Source organism: Balaenoptera physalus (genome assembly GCF_965194825.1).
Source record: "Balaenoptera physalus genome assembly, chromosome: X".
Classification (NCBI taxonomy): domain Eukaryota; kingdom Metazoa; phylum Chordata; class Mammalia; order Artiodactyla; family Balaenopteridae; genus Balaenoptera; species Balaenoptera physalus.
Window position 1 is genome coordinate 115,832,615 of NC_138903.1, and position 24,246 is coordinate 115,856,860.

At 43.2% G+C, this 24,246-nt stretch overlaps 1 protein-coding gene and 1 long non-coding RNA gene across 6 annotated transcripts in view; both read right to left on the reverse strand.

Annotated features, from left to right (window-relative positions):
• The window catches only part of HS6ST2 (heparan sulfate 6-O-sulfotransferase 2), a 283,140-nt gene that overhangs the window by 27,347 nt on the left and 231,547 nt on the right, over positions 1 to 24,246 (reverse strand). For 3 of the 5 annotated variants that reach the window (XM_082445340.1, XM_082445339.1, XM_082445343.1), the window contains one exon: positions 20,160 to 20,246. The exons of the other annotated variants lie outside the window; for them this stretch is intronic. In XM_082445340.1, coding sequence (XP_082301466.1) covers positions 20,160 to 20,246 — 87 coding nt within the window. The remainder of the gene's footprint in view (positions 1 to 20,159; positions 20,247 to 24,246) is intronic. 5 annotated transcript variants of the gene reach the window in all.
• On the reverse strand, positions 1,189 to 6,002 carry LOC309652053. The gene is made up of 2 exons (XR_014258546.1): positions 5,763 to 6,002; positions 1,189 to 5,583 (listed from the first exon to the last, which is right to left on the reverse strand). It is a non-coding gene; the product is annotated as an uncharacterized lncRNA (long non-coding RNA).

Consider the following 24,246-nt stretch of genomic DNA (forward strand, 5'->3'; position numbering starts at 1 on the left):
AGCCTCCAACAGGGTGGCTGTAGAGCCCACGCTCTTGACCTCTATGCTCTATTGCTTTGCTTAAACGTTTTTGGGGAAAAGCCCTCTCTTGTCCTCCTGAAGCTCTTGGATACTCCCTCCCCTTTTTTTACATTGACAAAGCATTCTCCTCCTGCCCCATGTTAAGCTTCTTGCGGCTAACAACTTAGCTTCATTCATTTCCCAACAGTGGTTGCACAGATGCTAGAGAGGCAAAGCTAAAGCCAAAGGGGGTGGGGAGGAGGAGAGATGGGTGCCAGACACACAGTTAGGCGAAGAACATGCCGACCTAGGAGCATTTGGACCCACCAGCAGGGGAATCCGAGGAAAAGTGATTTCTCAAAAGGGTGTGGAGGATCCACTTGCCCCCCACTGGGCTTAAGCTTTGGGGGTACCCATATTCGGGGTTCCTGGATCCCATTGCTCCCCTCTGGTCCTTATTTAAACTGATTTGGCAACTAAATGAGGGAGACTGGGAGAAAGGAGAACAAAAAGGACTCATCAGAAGACTAGAATGGAGGGAAGTAGAGGTTAGAGGAGTGGAGAAGATGGAGAGGAAGAAAGCAGGGTCGAGGGGAGGGTAAGGAAAGGAAAGGATGAAGGGAGAACAGAGAAAAGAGCAGAGAGGGAGGAGAAAGTGGAATACGAAGGAAGTGGCATGAGGTGGGGTGTGGAGGTGGCTAAGAGATGGGGGAGGGGCTGAAGGGAAAGGCAGGTGGAGGCGCTCTCCCTCCTGCCTTCCTGTGATCCAAAGCCTGTCCACACGGGCTCTCATCTTCTTTACTAGCCGTCCTTGAGCACTTGGGTGCCAGCGCAAAGCTCTTCCCTTGCACCGGGCTCCGTCTAGATGACCTTGCTCTTTCCCTTCTCTGAGCAACAAGTGCAGTTAGAGTCAGTACTTGACTCTTTTCCCTGAATTTTTACACACGCTATTTTTTTAATTTCTTTTATTCAAGTAGAGTTGATTTACAATGTTGTGATAATTTCTGCTGTACAGCAAAGTGATTCCGTTATACATATGTATACATTCTTTTTCATATTCTTTTCCATGATGGTTTACCACAGGATATTGAATATAGTTCTCTGTGCTATACAGTAGGACGTTGTTGTTTATCCATACTATATATAATTGTTTGCATCTGCTAACCCCAACTCCCAATCCACATGCTATTCTTTTTTTTGGTGTGTAACTAGGCTATATACTCTTCAGGGGTTGGGATCAACTCTTACAGCATTATTTCTGTCCCCAAATCTCTCTCCAACCATTACAGGAAATTCTTTGAGCATTAGGGTGACTGACATATTTAGTCTCTTATAATCATTAGTTCATGTTTATTAGCACGTACTTTATTAGAAAGGAAATAAATATCCTTGCAGGTATGGGACACGAGACAGAGAGTTTTTCTTGGGAGGAAAGGCACTGTTTGGAGATTGCAGGTGCTGGGGGAAGGGACCAGAAGCACACCCAAGGGAAGAATGGTTCTAGGTGCCCCACATAATTCACTCACTTAACAGTTCCCCCAGAGTTTATCTATTGTATAAAGCGAGAGATCCTTGATATATTCACGTCCTTATATAATCCTTCTTCTCTATTTATATGATACACATGACTCAACTTTAAGAAATAGTTCTTAAATACTCCTAGGCACGAGTAAGAAAGCTAGGGCTTGGGAACTAGCAGCCCCGGGTCTCTTCAGTGTGGCAAGGGACTGTCATCCCAAGGGACTGTTTCCAGAGATGATTCTCACAACCCCTGCGGGTTGTTGAGAGTGGGAAGGGTTTGGGAGACCCGCTAAAGACAGGCACCCAGAGTGCCCTGGTCCCACTCAGTAATGAAGGTGGGCTTTCCTTCTCAGTCCCTCTTGCTTCAAACCTACACCGACTAGGCCTGTATCTCTTTCAGTACAGTCAGTCTTCAAGACCTCAAGAAAGCAAGGCTTTTTCAGGGCTCTGGAGGTGCAAGCCGGGGGCAATTCCAACACGGTTCACCCTGGCTGTCCTTTCTTTCTTTTCTTTTTTCTTTCCTCTCTTTCTTCCTTTCTTTCTTATTGAAGTACAGTTGATTTACAGTATTGTGTTACTTTCAAGTATACAGCAAAGTGATTCATATATATATATATGTGTATATATATATATATATATACACATATATATATATACTCTTTTTCAGATTCTTTTCCATTATAGGTTATTACAAAATGTTGAATATAGTTCCCTGTGCTATACAGTAGGACCTCGTTGTTTATTTTATATATAGCAGTGTGTATCTGTTAATCCTAAACTCCTAAATTATCCCCCCCCCCTTTCCCCTTTGGTAACCATAAATTTGTCCCAGCCCCTTTCACCAAGTTCTCTAGCTTCAGGGATTCAATCCCTTACCTACTTAGCAATTTTCTTCATTCCTGTCCCTAGGTGGTTTCTTTCACACCTCCCCCTATTGTTCTGTTTCCTCCAATTCCAGGGTGATCGATGACCCACTAGGCATTTACATTTACAAAGCAATTGCATTTACATAAGATAGCTCCTATCAAGAGCCCAAAGAGGCACAACTATAATACGCATATAATAGGGAGAGTGCCTATTCATCACCCACTTTCACAGTGCCTTCCAACAAGATGGACTGTTCTAGGAATTGGTATATAAGGGGAGAGAGCCCTGTAAAATTTATCGCTAAAGGTAATCAATGAGTTCCAACTAATGCGCTCCACACCTCGAGGTGAAAATATAACAAAAGTATGGGGAAAACATATTTACTCCATAAAGTTTGCTGAATTTAATTTGTGCTTTCATTGATTTCATTTAATGCAAAGATTATATAATCAGGAAGTCAGTAGCAATTGAGAATACCAAGCCTAGTCTGCGCCCATCAGGGCATTTTGATAATATCTAGAAATGGCAGGAGATTCTCATTTAATCGAATTGGAAATGCAACATATATTAGCTTACAGAAACTTAATCAGTGTGATCAAATTAAAACGGGCCACTCAGACATACCATGCTGATTAAGGCACTTGCAAACACTCCACAATTATCAGAGATTTGTGGTGTTAATGATTTAAACTCAGGTTTTTTCTCTGGGGATTCAGCCCTGGACCTTTTTTTTTTTTTTTTTACTAGACAATTAGAAAACTCCATCCTTTATTTTGAAAAATGTTGCAATAGTATTATTGACATTAATTCTCAAAGAATGCAGAATAGTAAAGACCATGTGCTGCTGCTTAGTTTTTTCTTTTAACAGTCAATGACTTCCCTTTGGGATGAGGATCATTAATCTCAAAGCTTTAGCTCTTGGGAATGGTTTGGCAATGGTAAAGTGACCATTTTTAAATGTATCAGAGGAAAACTCCACTTTTCTGCTTTCTGCAAAGCAGCTCTATGTTTTACTTAAAGGGGTTTGCTTATAGCCCTATTCCAAAACCGCTTTGAGTGAACTGCCTTGTTGTCCTGGGTAGGAGACTACAGAAGTAGGCCATTTCTTTTAAATGTGTTCTTAATAGACCATTATGAACATTAGCTTGGGAGATGTGAATTACTCCTCCCCTCCCCCCTTTAAAACCCATCTTCCCAACCCACCACCCTTAAAATGCAGCAGTAGTAAATTACCTGGAAAGGATCTCGTGTTCCTAGCTCCATTATTTGTGTGAATAGTGGTGATGGGGGCTTGTCTAGCTATTTGTTTCTACTTTAGTCAGCAAAGCCAGTCCCTACATTAACAGCAGAGAAAATGGAGATTCAGGGAGGCTAGGTGACTTTCTTAAGGTGGCAGAGTTAATAAGGATCAGGTCTGCGGCTAGAATCCCAGTCTTTCAACTTTCAGGGTTTTTTGTTTTCCTCCCATCAATGCTTGGGCCCAGCCCAGTCTCAATTAGAACAAATACCAAGTCATTGGAATCTGCCTTAAAAGGATGGTGCACTAAGGAATAAGCCAGTCAGTTAATGAAGATAAGGACTACTGCGGGGATAGAGCAGAGGAGGATGAAGAGGAGGAGGGGAATTGTGTGCTGAGATGGGGTAGATCTGACTTCCAATAGGCCTGGCAGCAGCCTGCTGTGGCAAGATGGTTAGAACCAACATCCACCAAAAGCACTATCAGGCATTATTTCCCAGACACTAGTTTGGAAAGGCAGGGACAAGTGATGGGTTAAAATAAAGAGGCCTGTGGGGTCAGCGCATCCCGGAATCGCTCCCTGCACCTGTCTGTAATCTCACAGGCTCAGGGGAAAGCCAGGAGTCCTACACTTGGTTCGATACCCAAATCCCCAACACAATTCTCTTTGTTTAAAATAATCTTGAGGGTCTTTAAGATTCCAGGAGAAGGATTCATTTATTTATTCGTCTGTTCATTGAAAACATAGGGCTAAGTCATTTTAACGTTCTCACATATTGAGTTACAGTGCGTTAGCGTTCTACCCTTGCAATAAGATGAAACGAGAGAATAGGCGGTCTTTCCCAGAGTGTGTTGCAGACACTTTATTCTGTTTCCTATGGACAGTTTACAGAAGTGTCTCATATCAGTGCATACACTGAGGGCATGATGTACTCTGGAACACTGTGGAAGAGAAAAGAATTCCACCTACTCTTCCTTAAGGAGCCACAGCCGTACATTAGCTGGAGAGATCAGCAAACAGGGGGAAAGTGAACAATAAGAATGAGAGCTGTTACTTCCAGAACTTTGTCTTTTATTATGCAGCATGCACACTCCTCCAGCTGCGTCTCTGGTTGCACCTTCTTTACAGAGTACACCACTCTGTTCCTTGGATTCTAGGTATCTGCGTCTATCAGCATCTTCTCTACTTGAAAAATAAGATGCTTGGGACTTCCCTGGAGATCCAGTGGTTAAGACTGTGCACTTCCACTGCAGGGGGCACAGGTTCGATCCCTGATGGGGGAACTAAGATCCCATATGCCGCGTGGCGTGGCCAAGGGAAAAAAAAAAAAAAGAAAGAAAGAAAATAAGTTGCTTAAGAGCAGTGACTGAATCTGTTTCCGTTTCAGCCCTGCTTTCTCCACCTCCTCCCCTCCTTCTCTCACATCTACCTCTCTACTCCCACCCACCCCCAGCATCTGGTACTGTGCCCATCACATACCAGATGTACAATATTTGCTGATTGACTTAATGAACACATGTTAGTGCCTGGTTAAATGCTAAATGGATATTGTTCAAGAGGAGGAAGGGATGCTCTCAGGCTGCATCAGGAGAGACGTGAGGGAGGAAGAGGCATATTAACTGTGTTTTACAAACGAGTAGTAACAATAATTCCATTTAATGAGCACCCATGTGGACCAGAATATTTGCATAAGTTATCTCACTGACTCCTCAAAGGATCTCTAGTAGAGAGAGGTCTAATTATTACCCCCATTTTATGGATGAGGAAACTGAGGCTCAAAGACAATAAGTAACTTGTCTAAGATGCTAGAACTGGGATACGAACCCATCCCTAATCTAACTGAAAGAGTGAGCTCTTTCCAACAACTAGGATTTAGACAGGTGTAGACAGGTCATTCAAGATAGGTGCAATGGGGGAATCCCCTGGCTGTCCAGTGGTTAAGACTGTGCTTTCACTGCTGAGGGCCCAGGTTCGATCCCTGGTCGGGGAACTAAGATCCCATAAGCCACATGGTGCAGCAAAAAAAAAAAAAAAAACCTTCTGAACTTTTAAATCACAATCTACCAAACACAAGTATTTAATACTGTCCTGACAGACTTCCCTGGCGGTCCAGTGGTTAAGACTCTGCGCTTTCACTGCTGAGGGCCCAGGTTCGATCCCTGGTCGGGGAACTAAGACCCAACAAGCCACAAGGTGCAGCAAAAAAAAAAACCCTTCTGAACTTTTAAATCAGAATATACCAAACACAATTATTTAATACTGTCCTGAGGGACTTCCCTGGTGGTCCAGTGGTTAAGACTTCACCTTCCAATGCAGGGGCACGGGTTTGATCCCTGGTCGGGGAACCAAGATCCCACATGCCATGTGGCATGGCCAAAAAAAAAAAAAAAAAAGATAGGTGCAATGGTATGAAAAAAAAATGGAATGTGGCAGACGAGGAGACCAGTATAACCAAGGGGAGGGCTGGGCTAATGATGACACTAGACAGTTGTGATAAAGCTGAATTAGTCAGTGAACATAAAATAAAACACTAGAGAGTGAGTTTAAAAATTATAATAAAATTGTGTATAGGATTATATAGAGTACCTACAATGAGTAAATATTCGAAAACCTTCCGAGCCTTCTAATGGCGTTCAAAATAACAATACAGACTTTGGCCTAAACACCCGCCTGAGAATGTTTTCCGGGAGAGGATGGCTTAAGCACCTAAAATAATCCTCTTCCCAAAGCTAATGGTCTTTTCCTCCCCTACAGGTTTCATTACAGCCTAGCACAGAGGCCAGTTTAAGGAAATGGAGTGGAAATAGTGTGTGTTCAGTCTTCAGAGCAGAAGCCAATTGAGGAACATTACTCAAAATCTGTGCCATTTTTTTCCCTCCAAGTATTTCAGGTTCAGCCTGGGTTTAGGGCTGTAATCTAGGGAACAATCACCTGTCAGTCTGGTTCCTTTCATCTGTTCAGAGCAATTTGGCCATAAGAAGAGGAGTATCTCTTTTTTCAATTTACTTCTTCTTTTGTTTTTTGTTTTTGTTCTTAAGAGCTTGCAGAATTGAGAAAGGGGACTGCCAGACTGCCCAAAAGCCAGAGCTGCTTTGCCTGTGATTGGGGAGCTGGGGAACGGAGGAGAAAGGCTGGTATCCCACACTCTGCTCCCCCAATATCCTCAGGCTGCGTTGTACCAATGGTTACCAAACTCATTCTAAGCAGCAGGGCTTTAAAAAAATGAAATCTAGTCAGACCTCTATATATATAACAGATTAAAATGGAGTCACTCAGGAGGAGGTGGAGTGGAGGCCTGGGGCCCCATCTATTTACCACTTTAGACTCCCCATTACCCCCACTTTCAGCAGGCTCTGAGGTCCTGCTTCTGAACCCAAGAGCTATTCAGAACATAGATTGAAAACCACTGGACTAACAAAGGAAGGATGCGGTTAAGTGCACCACGATGGCTCTATGAGCCCAAGTAGCTTCTTTAGACTTCTTCTTAGCTCTTTTTCATCTGTTAGAAGCCAAAATAAGAAAGGAGAATGGTGACAGAATGAACAGGTAGATTCCCCACCAGGAGGCATCTGCAGATGGGGGAGTGTGGGAGGGAGAATAAACCTTTTTCTTGGTACTCCTATAGCTTAGCACAGAATGCCTTGTCCATTGTAGGCATTTGGTAATGAATGGGAACAGTGACTCCGACTTTACAAGAATGATGAAAAACAAGTCAACAGCCATCCACAGTACCATGCATTTGTTTCTTCCTTGCCACCAAGTGGGTGACACAGACCCAGATATTCAGGTAAAGAAACCCACGGCCTCCAAGATGAATGTGTTTACAAGGACAAAGCTGGCTATGTCTAAGTAGTCCCTGAAATGTGGATACTAAAGAAGGAAAGTAGAGAAATGAATATTTGGTGTCACACCAGCCACATGGTTGTGAAAAGGCATGACGGCCTGTGGGGTAACAGGGGCAACCACTGCAGACCTGGTAGAAGGAGAGTCAACATTCTCAGGGGAAGAGTCTGCACCTGTCAACTTTGCTTACGTGGAGATACACTTTTGTCCAAAGTTCCTGAAAACACTAGAAAGAGTGTATGTGGGACTAGCTATTTTTTGAAAGGTCTTTAGAGACATGCTACTGCTTGTTTTCACACCCTCCTAGGGATGCCAGGGGGAGTGACGAGAGGATTATCTGCATTTCACAGAAGGAGGAGCAGTCTTGGGAAAGGGATGTGGGTGGGTAGAGGCAGCAAACTATTTTCTGACAAAGATCACAATTGAAGCAGGTGCCCTGGTGCCTACTGTGAAGGCACAAAATAGCCTGATCGCCCTGGAAGGTTCCATAGGCATGAATGGGAGAAACGAAGGTAAACAGGCAGAGGCTGAGTAGAGAGCATCTCATGAAAGCCCGTGGAGAACACATCTCCTCCTCAACGATGAGAAAAGAGGACACTGTCGAGGCCCTTGGAAACAAGCCCAGCACTCCTACTTCTGTCATTATGCTCTTTGAGGCCAAAAACCCAAAACTCTTTAGATTCCGAGGCTTGGAGAATCACTGCCCCCAGCTCAGGTCCACAAGCCAGCCGCACTCAAAGCTTGTCTCTGCTGAGGTGCCTGGACATCCACCCTGAAGGGGACCTTTGGGATTGGATACGATCCATGCCACTGAAGCAAGTGATGAGCTCTCCTAGAACCAACGTCAGGGGGCAGTTTTCAGATTAAATGAGAAAATGCATTCATTTAAAGCACTTAGAATAGGGCCTGGTGCTTCGCTGATGTTACTGAGGTTACCTGGTTATTACTCTTGCGGATTCATTACCAGCCCATTGGTGACCATCCCAATGAACTTATAGAGCATATATCATTATTTACAATCATCATGATAAATATAGTCATTTTTTGCTTCACAGTCACTCTCTAAACTTCAAAATTATGTTCAGCATTTTGTAAAAGTTTCTTCAATTTTCTTATAAAAACTTTAAGCTGGTGTTAGGGTGCAAATTTGTTTTCCTTAAAATAAAATTATTTGACTATTAAAAAAAAGAATAGGGCCTGGTGCATAAGAAGCACTCAACAAACGTTACTGCCTATTTAAAAATTCCTGGCCCTTGTTATAGTTGGCAGTCTTTTACTGCTTTTGTTGGGAATGAATTCTGTAAGTTCTCTACCTGCATGTAAAGTGTGTTTTGCTTTTTATTTTTTATTTTTTGGTCAGGTACCTAGAATTATTTGACTCAAATTGAAGAGTAGCGTGCTCTTGGGCTCTATGGAGTAGGGAAAATAATTTAGGATTTAGAGAAAAATGGGCCCTGGTTTCATTCATGGCTCTGCCACTTACTATCTCTGTGGCTTGGGGCACAATATGGCATTTCTCTCAGCCTGAGTTTTCTCATCTGTGAGCTGTAGATATAATTCCTGCCTCATACGTTTGTTGGTAAAATTAAATGAGAAAACAGACAAGAATGCTCTTTGCAAACTATAAAATACTATAAAAGTAATGGGTTCTTTTTAGTATTAGGAATTTGGGGCTTAACCAGACTTGCTTCCCTCCCGCCTCACATGTATCCCCCAATTCACTCTGAGCTTTGCAGATAGTGATGGCCAAACATGTCTCAGGTCTGCCAAACTGCATAGAACTAGTTGACACAGAATAGTCAATTGACCATTTTGATTAAATTATCCAGCCAATTCAAGCAGTCCATTTTCTCAGTTGTCCCCGTCTCCATCCACAATCAACCCCACTCAAGTGACCCAAAACTGTGGCTTGTGATATCATATAAATATACCCTTCAAGCAACGTGATGTTCTTCTTGGACCACCTTCACCACCCAGGGATGCTAGGTACCTGGGAATCAATTTGTGCTTCAAATGCATGTGACATCTTAATCATCCAGTACAAATGCTACTTCAAGCAAGCAATAACAGATGGTGGCCTGAATTTTATAGCATCACCAGCATTTTCTGGGCAAAATTTATAGTTCAGTCATCAGTGAGCTGAGTCCTGCCTCATTTTTCTTTTCTGTTTAATCTTTAGTAAACAACCATTCTGAAAACCCAAAGCCTGTGTTGTAATGAAGCAATGGCCATTGACCAGTAATGTAGTATGTATTTCTGTCCACCCCACTCCTCCATTCTCAGATTGTGTGCACCCAACACACATAGTAAAGAAAGTGTCAAAGCCAGGTGTTGATGTGGGGTCCCAGGGAAGAGCACCTTTATCTTCAAGTTGAAATGCTAACAGGAAGATGGGATTTCACCACATTCCATGGCCCCTGAAGAACCTTCTACCTACTCAATACTCTTCCCTCCAACTAAGGCCTCCAGCAGCAGGACCAGTCTTCTGATCCTTGTGAATGTAGGTCTAATATAGTCCCTCAAGCATAAAGGTCATCTTCAGAAAGGATGGATGAACTCAGCCTCGTGGGACAAGCCCAGACACGGTTGGAGTCTTGGCCCCATCATCTATTACCTACGTGACCTGGAACAAGTCAATGTCATCTCAGATTCCTTGTCAGTAAAAAGAGCTAATAATAACCTTTGCTTTGTAGACCTATTGTAATGATTAAACAAGATAATATTATGTAAAGCACTTTGCACAATGCCTGACACATAAAAAGCACTCAATACATTGTAGTTAATAAAAAGCATTATTATATATTTGCTATATGTGAGGAATGGTTCTAATTTTTAACTGTATTACCTTATTTAAATAAAATAAATCTTTCCTCAAATGTCACCTTTCAGTGAGGTCTTCTCCAACCACTTTATTTAAATTTACTAATTTCCTGTCTGCATCACTCCTTATCCCCCTGCCTTGCCTTTCTCCCCCTTATAAGTTATTCCCTTTTAAAATACTATATAGTTTACTTAATTGTTTAATGACGGTATCCCTCCACAAGAATGGGCATGAGGGTAAGGAATTTTGTCTGTTTTTTTCTTTGCTGTGTCTCCAGAGCCTACAATAGTACCTGGTATCTCATAAGCAATCAATAACAGTTTTGAATGAGTGAAGAATTTAATCCTCAAGAAAATCCTATGAAGCAGACACTATTAGTATCCCCTTTTTACAAGTGAAGAAATTGATGCACAGAGAGATAAAGAAACTTACCCAGGGAAGGGTTGGGATTTTAAAGCAATGACTGGCTCCAGAGTTTGCCATCTTAACCATTATACCACACTGTTTCTTTTAAAGAACTCATGGGGGGAGAGACGGGGGAGAGGGGTGAGGGGAGAAGGGAGAGAAAAGAGAGGGAGAAAATACGAATGAGAATAAAGGGAAGAGTGTATGTGATTCTATTTTTCATTTTGTTTTTTGCTTTTTGTTTTCCTCCTCCTCCCCAGGATAGTGTCTACTTTTTCTCTGATGAAATGTCTGTGCAGTACTTTGGGAATCTAGCTTTGACCTTTTGATAAAGGCAGTGATCTTCATTTGTCCCCAAAATATCATCTTTAGAGGACACTTCCATTGTCCAACTATCACTCCGTTGTTTTTATGTGTCTTTTTTTACAAAGCTAAACGGGTGGGAATTATTTACACACCAAATAACTCATAGCTATTCGGTACCATACTAGAGGTTCTAGCCAGTGCAATAAGGCAAGGAAAAAAAGCATCCATATTGGAAAAGAAGAATTAAACTGTCTTTACTCACAGGTGACATAATTGTCTATGTAGAAAATCCAATGGAATCTTCAAAAAAGCTCCTGGAACTAATATGTGAGCTTAGCAAGTTTGTAAATATAATGCTGGTATACAAATATCAATTGTACTTCTATATCCTAGAAATCATACTAAGTGAAGTAAGTCAGACAGAGAAGGACAAATATCATATGATATCGCTTATATGTGGAATCTAAAAAAAAATAATACAAATGAACTTATTTACAAAACAGAAACAGACTTACAGACATAGAAAACAAACTTACGGTTATCAAAGGGGAAAGGTGGGGGGGGATAAATTGGGAATTTGGGATTGACATATACACACTACTATATATAAAATAGATAACCAACAAGGACCTACTGTATAGCACAGGGAACTCAACTCAATATTCTGTAATAACCTAAATGGGAAAAGAATCTGAAAAAGAATAGATACTTATATATGTACAACTGAAACACTTTGCTGTACACCTGAAAGTAATACAACATTGTAAATCAACTATAGTCCAATATAAAATAAAAACTTTAAAAAAATAATGGAAACTTGGGGAAAAAACAATTAGAAGTTAAAATAAAAGGATACTATTTGCCATAGCATCCAAAGTATGAAATATTTAGGGATACATCTGAAAAAGTTAGGAAAAACATGTACACTGAAAGCTACAAAACACTGCTAAGTGAAATTAAAGATCTCAATAAATTGAAAGATACACTGTCTTCATAGCTTTTAAGACTGAGTATTGTTAAGATGTCAGTTTTTCCCAAATTTGATATATAGATTCAACACAATCCCTGCCAAAATCCCAGCAGGTTTTTTTTCTTTTTCTGGAAATTTACAGGCTGATTCTAAAATGCATATGGAAATTCAAAGGACCTAGAATATCCAAAACAACTTTGAAAAGGAAGAATGAAGTTGGAAGACTCACACCATCTGATTTCAAAACTTATTATAAAGCTAGAGTAATCAAGACAGTGTGGAACCGGCAGAGAGATAAAATATTGATCAATTAAGAATCTAGAAATATATATATATATAATTGATTTTTGATTTTCAACAAAGGTGCTAAAGTAGTTCAACGGAGAAAAGATATTTTCCTTAAGAAATGGTACAGGAACAACTAGATATCCATATGTAAAACAAAACAAAACTTTGATCTCTACCCTGCACCATATGCAAAACTTAACTCAAATTGGAAAACTGCCCTAAATGTAAAACCAAAGCTACAAAACCTCTAGAAGAAAACATAGGTGAAAACCTTTGCAACTTTGGGTTAGGGAAAGATTTCTTAGATATGCTACCAAAAGCATAATCCAGAAAAGAAAAAAAATGATAAATTGGATTTCAACAAATTAAAAATTTCTACTCTACATTTAAATGCTTCTACACTCCAGATTTTTAGTCCGTGTTGGATTCATAGTAATTATTTGGATAGCACAATAGTTTTGCCCTGTGTTTCCATATTCTTCTTTTTAATTAATTAATTAATTTATTTATTTTTGGCTGCGTTGTGTCTTCATTGCTGCGCGTGGGCTTTCTCTAGTTGCAGCGAGCGGGGGCTACTCTTCCTTGCGGTGTGTGGGCTTCTCATTGTGGTGGCTTCTCTTGTTCCGGAGCATGGGCTCTAGGCACGTGTGGCACGCGGGCTCAGTAGTTGTGGCTCATGGGCTCGAGAGCACAGGCTCAGTAGTTGTGGCGCACGGGCTTAGTTGCTCCGCAGCATGTGGGATCTTCCTGGACCAGGGATCGAACCCGTGTCCCCTACATTGGCAGGCAGATTCTTAACAACTGCATCACCAGGGAGGTCCCCCCATACTCTCTTAGTACTGCAAACCATGGTGGGCCATGTTTCATTGGTTATTTGTCTGAAAAACAACAGGTTTGGCCTGGAGGCATTAGAAGATGCCATTGATTTAGCCTCTGTAATTCCTTCAGCTCAGAAAGAGCTAGGCTGAAAGCTAAAAATATTGGGGTATAAAGGCAAGATGGAGCATTGATAGATAGTTGGATGGGGGGAGGAGGGAGAAAGAGAAGGAGTTCTAGACGGAGAGAGACACGGACTGCGGTAGGGAGACAGACGGAGAGAGATGTGTTACTCAGAGGAAAATGGAGGAATCCTATTTAACATCCCTCTTCTTTGCATTCCTAGACCTTCTCAAGTGAGAGAGAGGGGTAGAATTCCAGCCAGCACCTGGGAAGTGGACGTAACCCTGAGGTCCCCCGGAGCAATGCCAATGAGAGTTCTCAACCATGTATGTCACAGAGGAGAAAGGAGTTATTGAGGACCCCTGCTCTAGAGAGCAGCATGTTGAGTCTGTGACTTTGTGCAGCAGGTGAGAAGGGAGAAGAATGACACCTGCCTTCTAAGGCTGCATTAGCACAACACCCTTCTTGACTAAGCTGGAGAACCAGGATCAGCATGGACAGTCAGGTATTTAGGGGGATTTATTATGTTAGTTAGTATAGTCTACATCCTCACCATCACAGAGATGCACGTGTACCCCCTAGGAAATATTTCCATAACTGGACTGTTTCTTCCTGGATCTTCCAGTAATTTCTTGTCTCACTCAATCTGTGGGCATTATTTATGTATTGCCAGTGGTGCTGGGGCATCTGCTTCCCCATTTCTGGAGCTGGCAAAGCAGATAACCAGAGCTCTGATTTGGTCAGGATCACACTGGCCAGGTCACACTGTCCCCAGCTGCAGTTTGTTGGCAGCAGAGGCAAGCATAATCACTAGCTGACATTTATTAAGCACTTGCCATGTGCCAGGCACTAGAAGAGCCTTACTTGGATTTTATTTTATCCTCACAATAGCCCAATGAGGTAGGTACTAAGCTAATCAGTGATAGAGCCAGGATTCACATCCAGGTCTGTCTGACTCCAAAGCTGATGTCCTTTCAAATACACACAAGGCTGCATGATTAATTTATTTAAAGAGATCTTTGAACAGCCCCATCTACAGTTGGTTAGCACTAGGTGAAACCTCAAAATATGCCAAGCCTATGTGTTATTTACCCCTTGTTATTAAAAGTCTTTTTCAAATGTCTTATGTTACTTTCCTGCCTAATTAATGAGTGTACTTTCTGGGGTAGATTTGACTGTTTTGCTGTGACCAAAGGTCTCGCGCTATCCTGGATGGGGAGTGTTGGAGGGAAAAGGCAATTCGGCTATAAATGTACTGATTCTCGGGCACGCTCCACTCCAAGTTGTTCTTAGGAATACATTCTGACATTGGCTTATGTTTTTGTCATTTGCTTTTTTCTACAAAGGAGCAACAGCAGAGAGGGAGGGGGAGGCAGGGGGTGGAGAGAGAGAGAGTGTTTGGGGCTTTGGTTTTTCTCAAGCTTTTGTGATATCAGACTTAGTCTAATAGCTACACTAAGGCACTATTGACATCATTATCACATCAAACTACAGCGCTTATTTGAAAAGTTCAGTACTTGACCATTTGATTGCTACGCTCATACAGCATACCACCACTGTGAAGTGAAAATACACACACACACACACACACACACACACACACACACACTCTTTCATACACAGAGGCAAAACTAGGGGTTTTAGCGGTAGTCACAGCCTACTGTCTTAGAAGAAATACATGGCTCTCAATGAGAGGAAACGACATAACCATGAGATCATAGTACGCAGGACTTGGACTCCAGTGATGCACGTGTAAACAACTCAGTCTGAACATACAACCGCACCACGCTGACTCCACACAGAACAAGCAAGACTTCACCTCTTCTCTGTAAAGCAGGAAAGTTTTCCATTTGGGTCCTGCCAACCAAAACCAAAGGACTGTTGGTGTGTTTAGTTTATTTCTGAAGCCACGTGCTCCTGACCGTGCTCATCTAGAGACTGCTGAAAAGATAAACAGGCCTGTTCGTTATGAGACACTTTTGGCAAAAACAGCTTGGAGTCAGTCTTCCTGTGACATCTGCTACCGGGGTCGGCTCCGGGTAGATGTGTAAAGTGAGCAAGAATTGACTTGACCATCTCATGTTCCCCTTCTGTACTCCTTTTTCTCCATTTTAGCATCCCCTCCCCAGCTGAATTCATTTAAGCCAATATTTATGGAACTGAATTCAACATTTATGGTATCGTTTACCAGGCACTGTGCTTGGGTGCTCTGCCCTGGTCCTGCAATATTCCTGGCCTTCACCAGTATTTGAAAATTGAACTTGGTCCTTGTCTTTGCATAGCCTGAGCCTATGTGAGAAACACCTCAGGCTGAGAGGATTGATTCATTTCCAGCATCATCTGCAACTGCCTGCAATCTAATTTTTAAATTGATGCCTCTGAATGTTATACACACACACACACACACACACACACACACACACACACACACCCTCAGCCTTGGTTGTCTGGTTTGAAGGAGAACAGCTATAGTGATCTACGAGTTCTCTTTATTGCTTTCTAGATGAAGGGGTGTGTTAAAGGCTCGAGATAGCTCAACAGTAATATTGAGAAAGGGTAACTGTCCAAACACAACCAAAATGATGTTATTTTGGAGAAAAAGTGTTTGAAAAGTACATGCTGTTTCCTTTCATCACCACTACCCCTACATTTTTTTTTAAGTGGAATGATTCCAATTTCTCCCCAAGGGCTCCATTTTTACAGAGGCTAACAGAACCCAGCCACACAGGTATGGTAACGTACAAAGGGCACAGCACTCAGCTGGACATCCTGAGACCAGGCTCCAAGCCTTGTGTGGTGCAATTGGCCAAAGTGTCTTGCTATCTGGGAGCAGAACTGCAGCATACATTGCCGTAGAAAGAGCACAGGACAAGCCTTAGAAGACCAGGATTCTAGGCTGACCTCTGCTATGAACTAGACGCGTGACTCTGGGAAAGTGACTGACCCTTCTTGAGTCCTTATCTGGTCAGCAAAAGTGTTGGTCTCATGGGACATGTGAACATGTTCAGATACAAAAAGAAAACCTGTAACGGCTCCTTGTGGCTACCACGTGTGCTCAGTCTTGACAGTTCAAGTGCTTGCTGGGAATAGCCCAATGGATCAGCAAAAGGACTGACTGTGGCTTGATGTGTCAGACAGAATAACAGATTCACATCATCGAAGGGAACCAAATTAAATATGGTGGCCTGGTGTGGCTGGTCTCTGATTAACCTCTGCCGAACCTCTGCTTCCTGATCTCAGCGGTATGGCTCTGCACTGGTTTTCTTCCCTGTCCTGTCAACTTGGCTCACTGTTAGCATAGAAGAAACTGCACGTACCTCCCTGAAAGTCACTGCCAGGGTAGTCTGGCTCTGCTGCTCAGACGTATCCCATTCCATCTGTTCCTCCCTGAAACAGAGGGCTGGTACCCAGCTTCAGATCCAGGCAATAAAACGGAGCAAGCAGAATGACACAACTTTCACGCTGTAGGTTTCTTAAGCTACTCGGCACGCTACGCTGCATGTCAGTTGGCCCCAAATGGATTGAAGTTGGAAAAAAAGACAGAATTGGCCATTCAGGTTTTAGCTTTGACCTCATCTACAACTTTAACTTGTTTTTTTTTCAACACTAAAGGACTCTGTCTGTCTTAGTGACTAATTTGCATTTTCCTCTTCTGACCTGGCCTTGCCTCCTGAGGGGTAAGTGGAGAAAATGAATGGGTTCAAGGGTCACTTCTCAGAAGCCTTCGTTGATATCCCCACATGATGTCTTCCCCACCAACAGCCCCCCGTGACTGCCTCACTGTAAACACCATGTTGCCATCCTCTGTCCTCTACGAAGACTGTGAGTTCCTTGAGGGCACCTGCTGTATCTTGCATTTGTCTCTGTGGCCCAGGGTCTAGCACAAGGGCACAAAGTAAAAGCTCGATAGAGGGGCTTCCCTGGTGGCGCAGTGGTTGAGAATCTGCCTGCCGGTGCAGGGGACACGGGTTCGAGCCCTGGTCGGGGAAGATCCCACATGCCGTGGAGCTACTAGGCCCGTGAGCCACAACCACTGAGCCTGCGCGTCTGGAGCCTGTGCTCCGCAACAAGAGAGGCCGCGATAGTGAGGGGCCCGCGCACCGCGATGAAGAGTGGCCCCCGCTTGCCGCAACTAGAGAAAGCCCTCGCACAGAAACAAAGACCCAACACAGCCATAAATAAATAAATAAATAAATAAATAAATCCGTGACACTGTGGAAAATAAACAACAACAACACCTCGTTGATTGACTTCAGAAGATTATTTAAAAAAAAAAAAGCTCGATAGATTTTACTGATTGTTATTACTATTATTGGTGCTAAAGAAGGGTTTTACCAAAATTGTTCATTGGGAGACCCCATGTAGGCACACAATATCCTCTCCAAGCCTCGATTTCCTCATGTATCAAATGGAAATAATAATAGTGCCTACTTCCTGAGCTTTTGGTGGGTGAGAATTAATGACACAAATTGTATCAAGTGCTCGGGGACAGAGATTGGCCCATAGCACTCACTCAGCACATACTAGTTGTTACTATTTTTAGTCATGAGGTATATTTGAGGCAGCTTGACTTGTCTTCAAAAAAGAGGAGGCCAGTTTCTTTCCAGAGAAGAAAAGAAGACACCTTCTGTCTCCCAGCCTGTATCTGGCCTCAAAATAACAGAGGAATTCTTAAAAACTGCTCCATAGCCCCCTGTCATGAGGTCAAATAACATGAGAAAACCCAGCAGGACAGCACCCACCCTGGATGCTGGCCACTGTGAAAGGCACCACGGGGAAAACCCGGGGGAGCAGAAGCCCACCTAGCCCCCTGCCTCCCCACCACACACTCCCAAACCCAGGAAGCAACCACTGTCTCTGAACCACTGTCACGTGAACAACACACGTGCGTAAACATGGATAGACACTGTTCTAGAGGGTGTGGGAAAACGCCCCCCGGATAGTCTCACCACATTCATGCAAGGTCAGTACTGCTGCTGTTGACAAAACTATCCTGAGGAGAAAGTGTGCAGAAAAGAGTTTAAAATAAAAAACCCCACAACTTCCTGCCAACTGATGGGAGGTAAGAGAAAGGGAACCTGAAACATATCCTTGAAGAGAATACCGGCTATTGGAGAACTTTTTATTCTTCATTAATAATCCACGAAAAGAAAGAAAAATTGAGAAGAACCAGCACAATCTGTGAGTCACGTACATGGCAGATAAAAGACACCTAGCTCAGAACGTGCGGGAAGGGAGGCCCTCACCATGGCAGAAGTTTGGGAGGTGTCCAAATCCAGCAAGTGGGATATAAGATCATGTGTATCTACTTAAGAATGTATTTATGCAGGCCTCCTACTGTTAACAAGCCGGGTATGGTATTAGCTATGTGTTCTTTATGTCATCTGAACTCCAATTCTACCAACGGCTCCACGGGGACTCTTCATTCACAAGGTAAGAGTCTGGGTTCCCGCAAAGCCAAAAGAAACAAAACAATGCTCCTTTCAAAGTGCAACAGCAATCACAAACATCCCTAATTATACATCAGGGTCTAATAAACGGAGACTGTGCCCTGCAGTTGTCAGCAGGACAGGTGTGTACAAGATACCCAGACCAGGGCCTGCCGTTTCTGCAAGCATGGAGTTCAAAGCGATTCTCCAAGGCCATCTCTGTTAACCGCGGGCGCATGCTGACGATGAATTGGGACTAATTTGGAAACATTCAGCTGCTCCGGAATGTGTGTATCAATTCCCTTCCTTCATAATTTATTCAGCATTTTGACTGTGGCGCTCAGCAATAAATAACTGAAGCGAGTTCTAACTGCTCTGAGATTTCGTCTTCTGTCTTCACCACTGCTTTTGATATTCTCCAAGATAGCCCACATTCAACTTTATATGCAAACCTGAAATGGTATTCAGGAGGAGAAGAAGAGAAAAAAAAGGCAGCCAATAGCTCTTTCACTTTGGGAGTTGAAAATAAGATCATATTCTAAGTGCAGCATTTATGGTCCAATGCTGAATACATAAAATATATGACCATTACAAATCCACCTTTCATGGCAAAGCCATGCTCTTGTAGTGATATATCTTATTGCTAGATTAGAGCTTTTAGCATGATGAAGGCATCTTTCATCTTCTCCTAGATGCAGGCTGGGCTCTCCTTTGGGGCTGTATTTCTGCCCGTCACAATGCCCCACAGCCCTGAGACAGAGGGCTTACAAGAGGACCCGAGTCATTCACCAAAGGGCTGCAGCCACTTCGAAGGGGGAGCGCCTAATTGGAGGTATGTCACCTGCATGGGATCACACTGTTTCAGACTGCCATTCTCTGCTGAATCCAAAGGGAGAGGTCGGCCAATGTTGCTTTCTGGAATCAGCCCAAAGAGGTAAATCTAACATCACAAATATTCAGCCAATACAAGTTTTTGGCAATACCAAAAAGACAGTTTCGGGTAGGTCATGGTACAGGTTAGTCGCTAGGAAAAGAATACATGTATCATGTACATCAGTGACATGGTTACAATGCAAACGTAATTAAACCAGGATAGTTATGGAATGGCTTTCCAGATTCTTCTAAATCCACCCCAAATCTTAGTGTATGGATCAAAGACAGATTTTCATGGATTTTGCAAATCATAACATGGTCGATCAGTGCCGCTGCTCCTTCTTTCTTCAATGTTTGAGACTCAGTCCAAATCTTGCATTGCTATAAGTCCTTGCCCATCACAATCAGCCCTAAAAGCTATCTTTCCAAAGTCATCTCGTGACTTCCCCCTCCCTCTCCTCCCCCTTCTTTAGTTCTTCATGCACCCAATATTCCTGACACATGCCTTACTCATTTACATTCCCCAGTGACTAGCCCAAAGCGAAGCACACAGAAGGCATTCCGCAAATCTTTGAATGAATATGAATGAATGACAAAATGAGGACAGTACATGGCTTTGTGACAGCTATGTCGGATGCACAGGGGCACTTTGCACTTACTTCCCATTCTTAGGTGTGTTCCGGGCCTTTGTGGATGACGGAGAGTTGGCGCCTGGATTAGTGTTTGGAGAACCCCGTCTATCCTTACTATACCCACAGAAAGAATAGAAACATATATACAACAATGACCACAGAGACAAAAAGAAATTTGTTATTTCATTTAAAGACTTTCAAGGTGCCTCTCTTTCAATATCTCAATCTCTCTCTCCCCACCCCGCGCCCCCCCGCGCCCCCCCCGTGTGTGTGTGTGCGTGTGTGTGTGTGCGCGTGTGTCTCTCTGTCTCTCTCACCTGTCGAAATAAAGCGTGATCTTATCCAGTGCTGCCCTTCAAAGGTACAGAGAGTGGGAACCATTGGTCAAGTTCAAAGAAAGCTATTCTTTTGGCATTCAAAGCTTGAGCTGGTGGATGCCATTAATGACAGCGCCACAGCCCAGGCCCCAAGAGAGGCTCTGGCCAAAAAAATAATGTATAAAAATAACTAGTCTTTAACATAAAGTCCTTTATTTCCTGTCTCTGGGTTCTCTGTACTTCAAGTTCAGTTCTGAAGCTGCTGACTTGTTGTGAAGTATGTGGATGTCAAATGACTTCTAAAAGTCTTTGGGAGATACTATCAGATGAATTAATAATTTTCACTCATAATGTTAACATGGGAAGGCCGTGAATTCAGATATTCTTTCAGGAGAAGCACCACCTGCTTCATGAGTAATTGAATTTAAATCTCCACCTTCAATAACTCCACAGCTTATGTCAAACCTTGGAAACAATTACGAAATAAATCACTAGGAAGGTCTGCTTAATCTCTTCAGGTTAATAAACGCAGACAAATTAATCCCTTGAAGGTAAACAAAAAGGAATAATTGATTGGAGGCTTCTTGATTACTTTATTCTATTTTCTTTATCAAACTATTTTTACCGTTATCTTCAATTCAGCTGCTCTGCCTTGAAATTATTACTTTACTTCATCTCCAGATTTCCATGGAAACCAATTCAAAGCCTTTTTCCCCACTTGATGATGTGTGGAATTATTTATCCTGATTTCATCAGAAAGATTTTTTTTATTACTAAGATCTACGTCAGCATAACCTTTTATAAAAAGTGAAGGTAAAAAAGAAAAATGAGTATCTTGGCTTTCAATGAGTATAATAGAGCCTTCCAAAGGCACAGAATATTGTCTCAGAGAATGTCAAAGAGCTTTCCAGATATTTATGAATCTTTTCAGTACCTCAGAAATAGGTGTCTGCAAGTAGCTGTATTTAGATGTGGGGTGAGGTGGGGTGAGAGGGTGGGCCACAAAAGATATTCTGCCTCACATCCATCAGCTTTAAGTGACTACATGGATGTGACTGGAACAAGAGATAATCATGGGTTCCTGGCGATTGCCAAGGCAATACAGATGTGTGTGGGCACAGGGCTAATCAGACAGATAGCGAAAGTTCCAGCAGGTAGGATTCAGTGTCCAGGAGGGCTCCAAAGCAGTTCTTTGAAGTGGGAGTCACCAAGGTGAGCTCCAATCCTTCTGCTGGGGTGGGTGGCTCTGGAGAGAGTAGGCGCACAGTCTGTCCCCCAGGAGGTGTCAGAAGCCCGCTGAGACAAAGTGCTGTAGAACTCATGCAGCGCTGCCCCCGCCCATCCACGCTGACTTCCTGGCAAAGAACTCCTTAACCATCCCTGGGACCATACCAGCTACCATCCTCATTCAGAACCCCACTCAGAAACGAAGTGATAACTGGATAAAAGACTGGAACTCAGAAGAATTCAAAAGTGTCTCTTCCAGAAGCCTGCTGCAGTCTCATGCAGAGGATGAAATATGCTGTGTGCTGCAAAATTCAAGCGGGTCTCAATTCCCTCACTTCCACACTCAGCTCGCTGGCCACTGAGCCTTCCTCCTCCCACCCCCTCACTCAAACTGGAGGCAGTGGGAAACTTTGCTGCTAGGCTCAGAGTAGGTGGTCATTTAACACCCCTGTCTCCCGAGTCACTAAGCTCAGGCATCCACGTTCTTTTGAATAAAAGACACCCATTCCCACTGCTGTATTCCCAAGTCTGTGCCTTGCGAGCCAAGGGTCCTTTAAAATCTGCATGACAAGTGACCCTCTTTAAGCTCAATGCAGGGCACCGCAGGACATCAGGGAAAGCTGTCAGCTGGCCGTGGCAGCCTTATTAACAGCTGCTTTGGAGGTGGGGAGGAGGTGGTGGTCCTGGAGCAGTCTTCCTTTAAGTGATCGAAATAAGGACCCCCTCTGACCAAGTGCCAAACCCTTTAAGTGCAGATCTGAGTGGAATAAACACAAAACTTGCTCAGAGAAAACTCACAGACGGAAGGTATGGCACCAAGACTGGAGGTGAAAGTTATCAAATAACTCAAAATGTTTGTTCCGTGCCAATAGCAGATCCACTGACAGTGGCAAAAGGTATCTGAAAGTGGGGGAGTGGCCAACAGAATGGTGGCAGGCTTGGATCCTAGGAGTTTAACTCTGTAGATGTACTAAGGAACTGTTGTATAGAAAGGCTGGCCTAACAGTGAGGGAAAAGAGTTCCCCCTCAAAGTTCCAGGCTGACTACGTAAGTCTGGACAAGATGCTATGATTCTGAAACTTTGAGAAAGAGAGACCCCAAGTTTTCCAGAAGTGCTCCACGAGAGAGAAAGAGAAAATCCTGCAACTGCAGACTGTCCGGGAGCCTCAGAGATCTGGAAAAACATGGGAAGAAGCCCTGCCTGCTTTTAGGATACCTGGATGATAATTTGGGGGTATATGAGATTGGGGGCGCTGCCTGGAATTAGAGCTAGTTTCCAACTTACACATCTGAAACAGGCGCACCCCAGTTGTCATTATTTTGTCTGTCTCTAGACCACTTGTCAGCCCTTTTGACTTTCATCTCCTCTTTGGGTTGCGATATTAAAAGCTACGGCCCGGGGCTTCCCTGGTGGCGCAGTGGTTGAGAATCTGCCTGCCAATGCAGGGGACGCGGGTTCGAGCCCTGGTCTGGGAAGATCCCACATACCGCAGAGCAACTGGGCCCGTGAGCCACAATTGCTGAGCCTGCGCGTCTGGAGCCTGTGCTCCACAACAAGAGAGGCCGCGATGGTGAGAGGCCCGCGCACCGCGATGAAGAGTGGCCCCCGCTCTCCGCAACTAGAGAAAGCCCTCGCACAGAAACGAAGACCCAACACAGCCATAAATTAATAAAAATAAATAAAGTATTAAAAAAAAAAAAAAAAAGCTACGGCCCGAAATCCCAGGGGCCATGGATCCAGGCTTCTCCCACTCCTCAGGAGTAGCTATCTTTTTCCTGGGGTAAGATTCTTTCCTCTCTCCCTCCCAAGCCGGCCTCATCAAAGACCTATGGATACAATTCCAGGTGGGTTCCTGATAGGAACATTTAATGAATGCCAGCATTCGCTCTGTCTGCTTGGTCGGCTGTCCGTCAACATGTATCGTAAACCATTTTCCACCGGCTCCACAAATGTCTCCAACACCAGAAAAGTGAAAAAGAAAATCCTGCAGTATTATGCACATTGTATCCAGGTGGGAAAACTGTGACTAACCCAACTCTTCAGCATTTTCAAAGTGTTTCTGATTGAATAATTTGATGCTGAAATGGCATCCAGGGTACTTAACCCAAAATGGCAATCAGATCCACTCCAATCTGGATTTTTCTCTTGGGTCAGAGAGGTACTTGAGGGAGAAGAACCTAGCAGTTTCAAACACCCTCGACTCACTTTCTTGATGGGTGGCATACAGAAACTTCTGCATTTCCGGTAGAACTTCGTAAGCTCTTTTTGGAATTAATTCGTCTCAGACCCACGAGAAATAGTTGTGTTGCTTTAACTAAAACAGCACTGAATTTTTTTTTAATTAATTTTCAGGGCCCTAGGAATTTGAAGTTGTATTTCAGAAGAGAGAGTTGGGCTATAATACTCATTGTCTACATATCTTTTATTTGGCACTTACCATGTGGTGCCTGTAGTGTTGTTTATATTTTTACTGTTTATCCATCTCTCCAACCAGCTCTTAAGAGGGCGCTCCAAAAAATATTTGTTGAACAAATAAATGAAAAAGCTGCATTTCGGCTCAGTGGAAAAG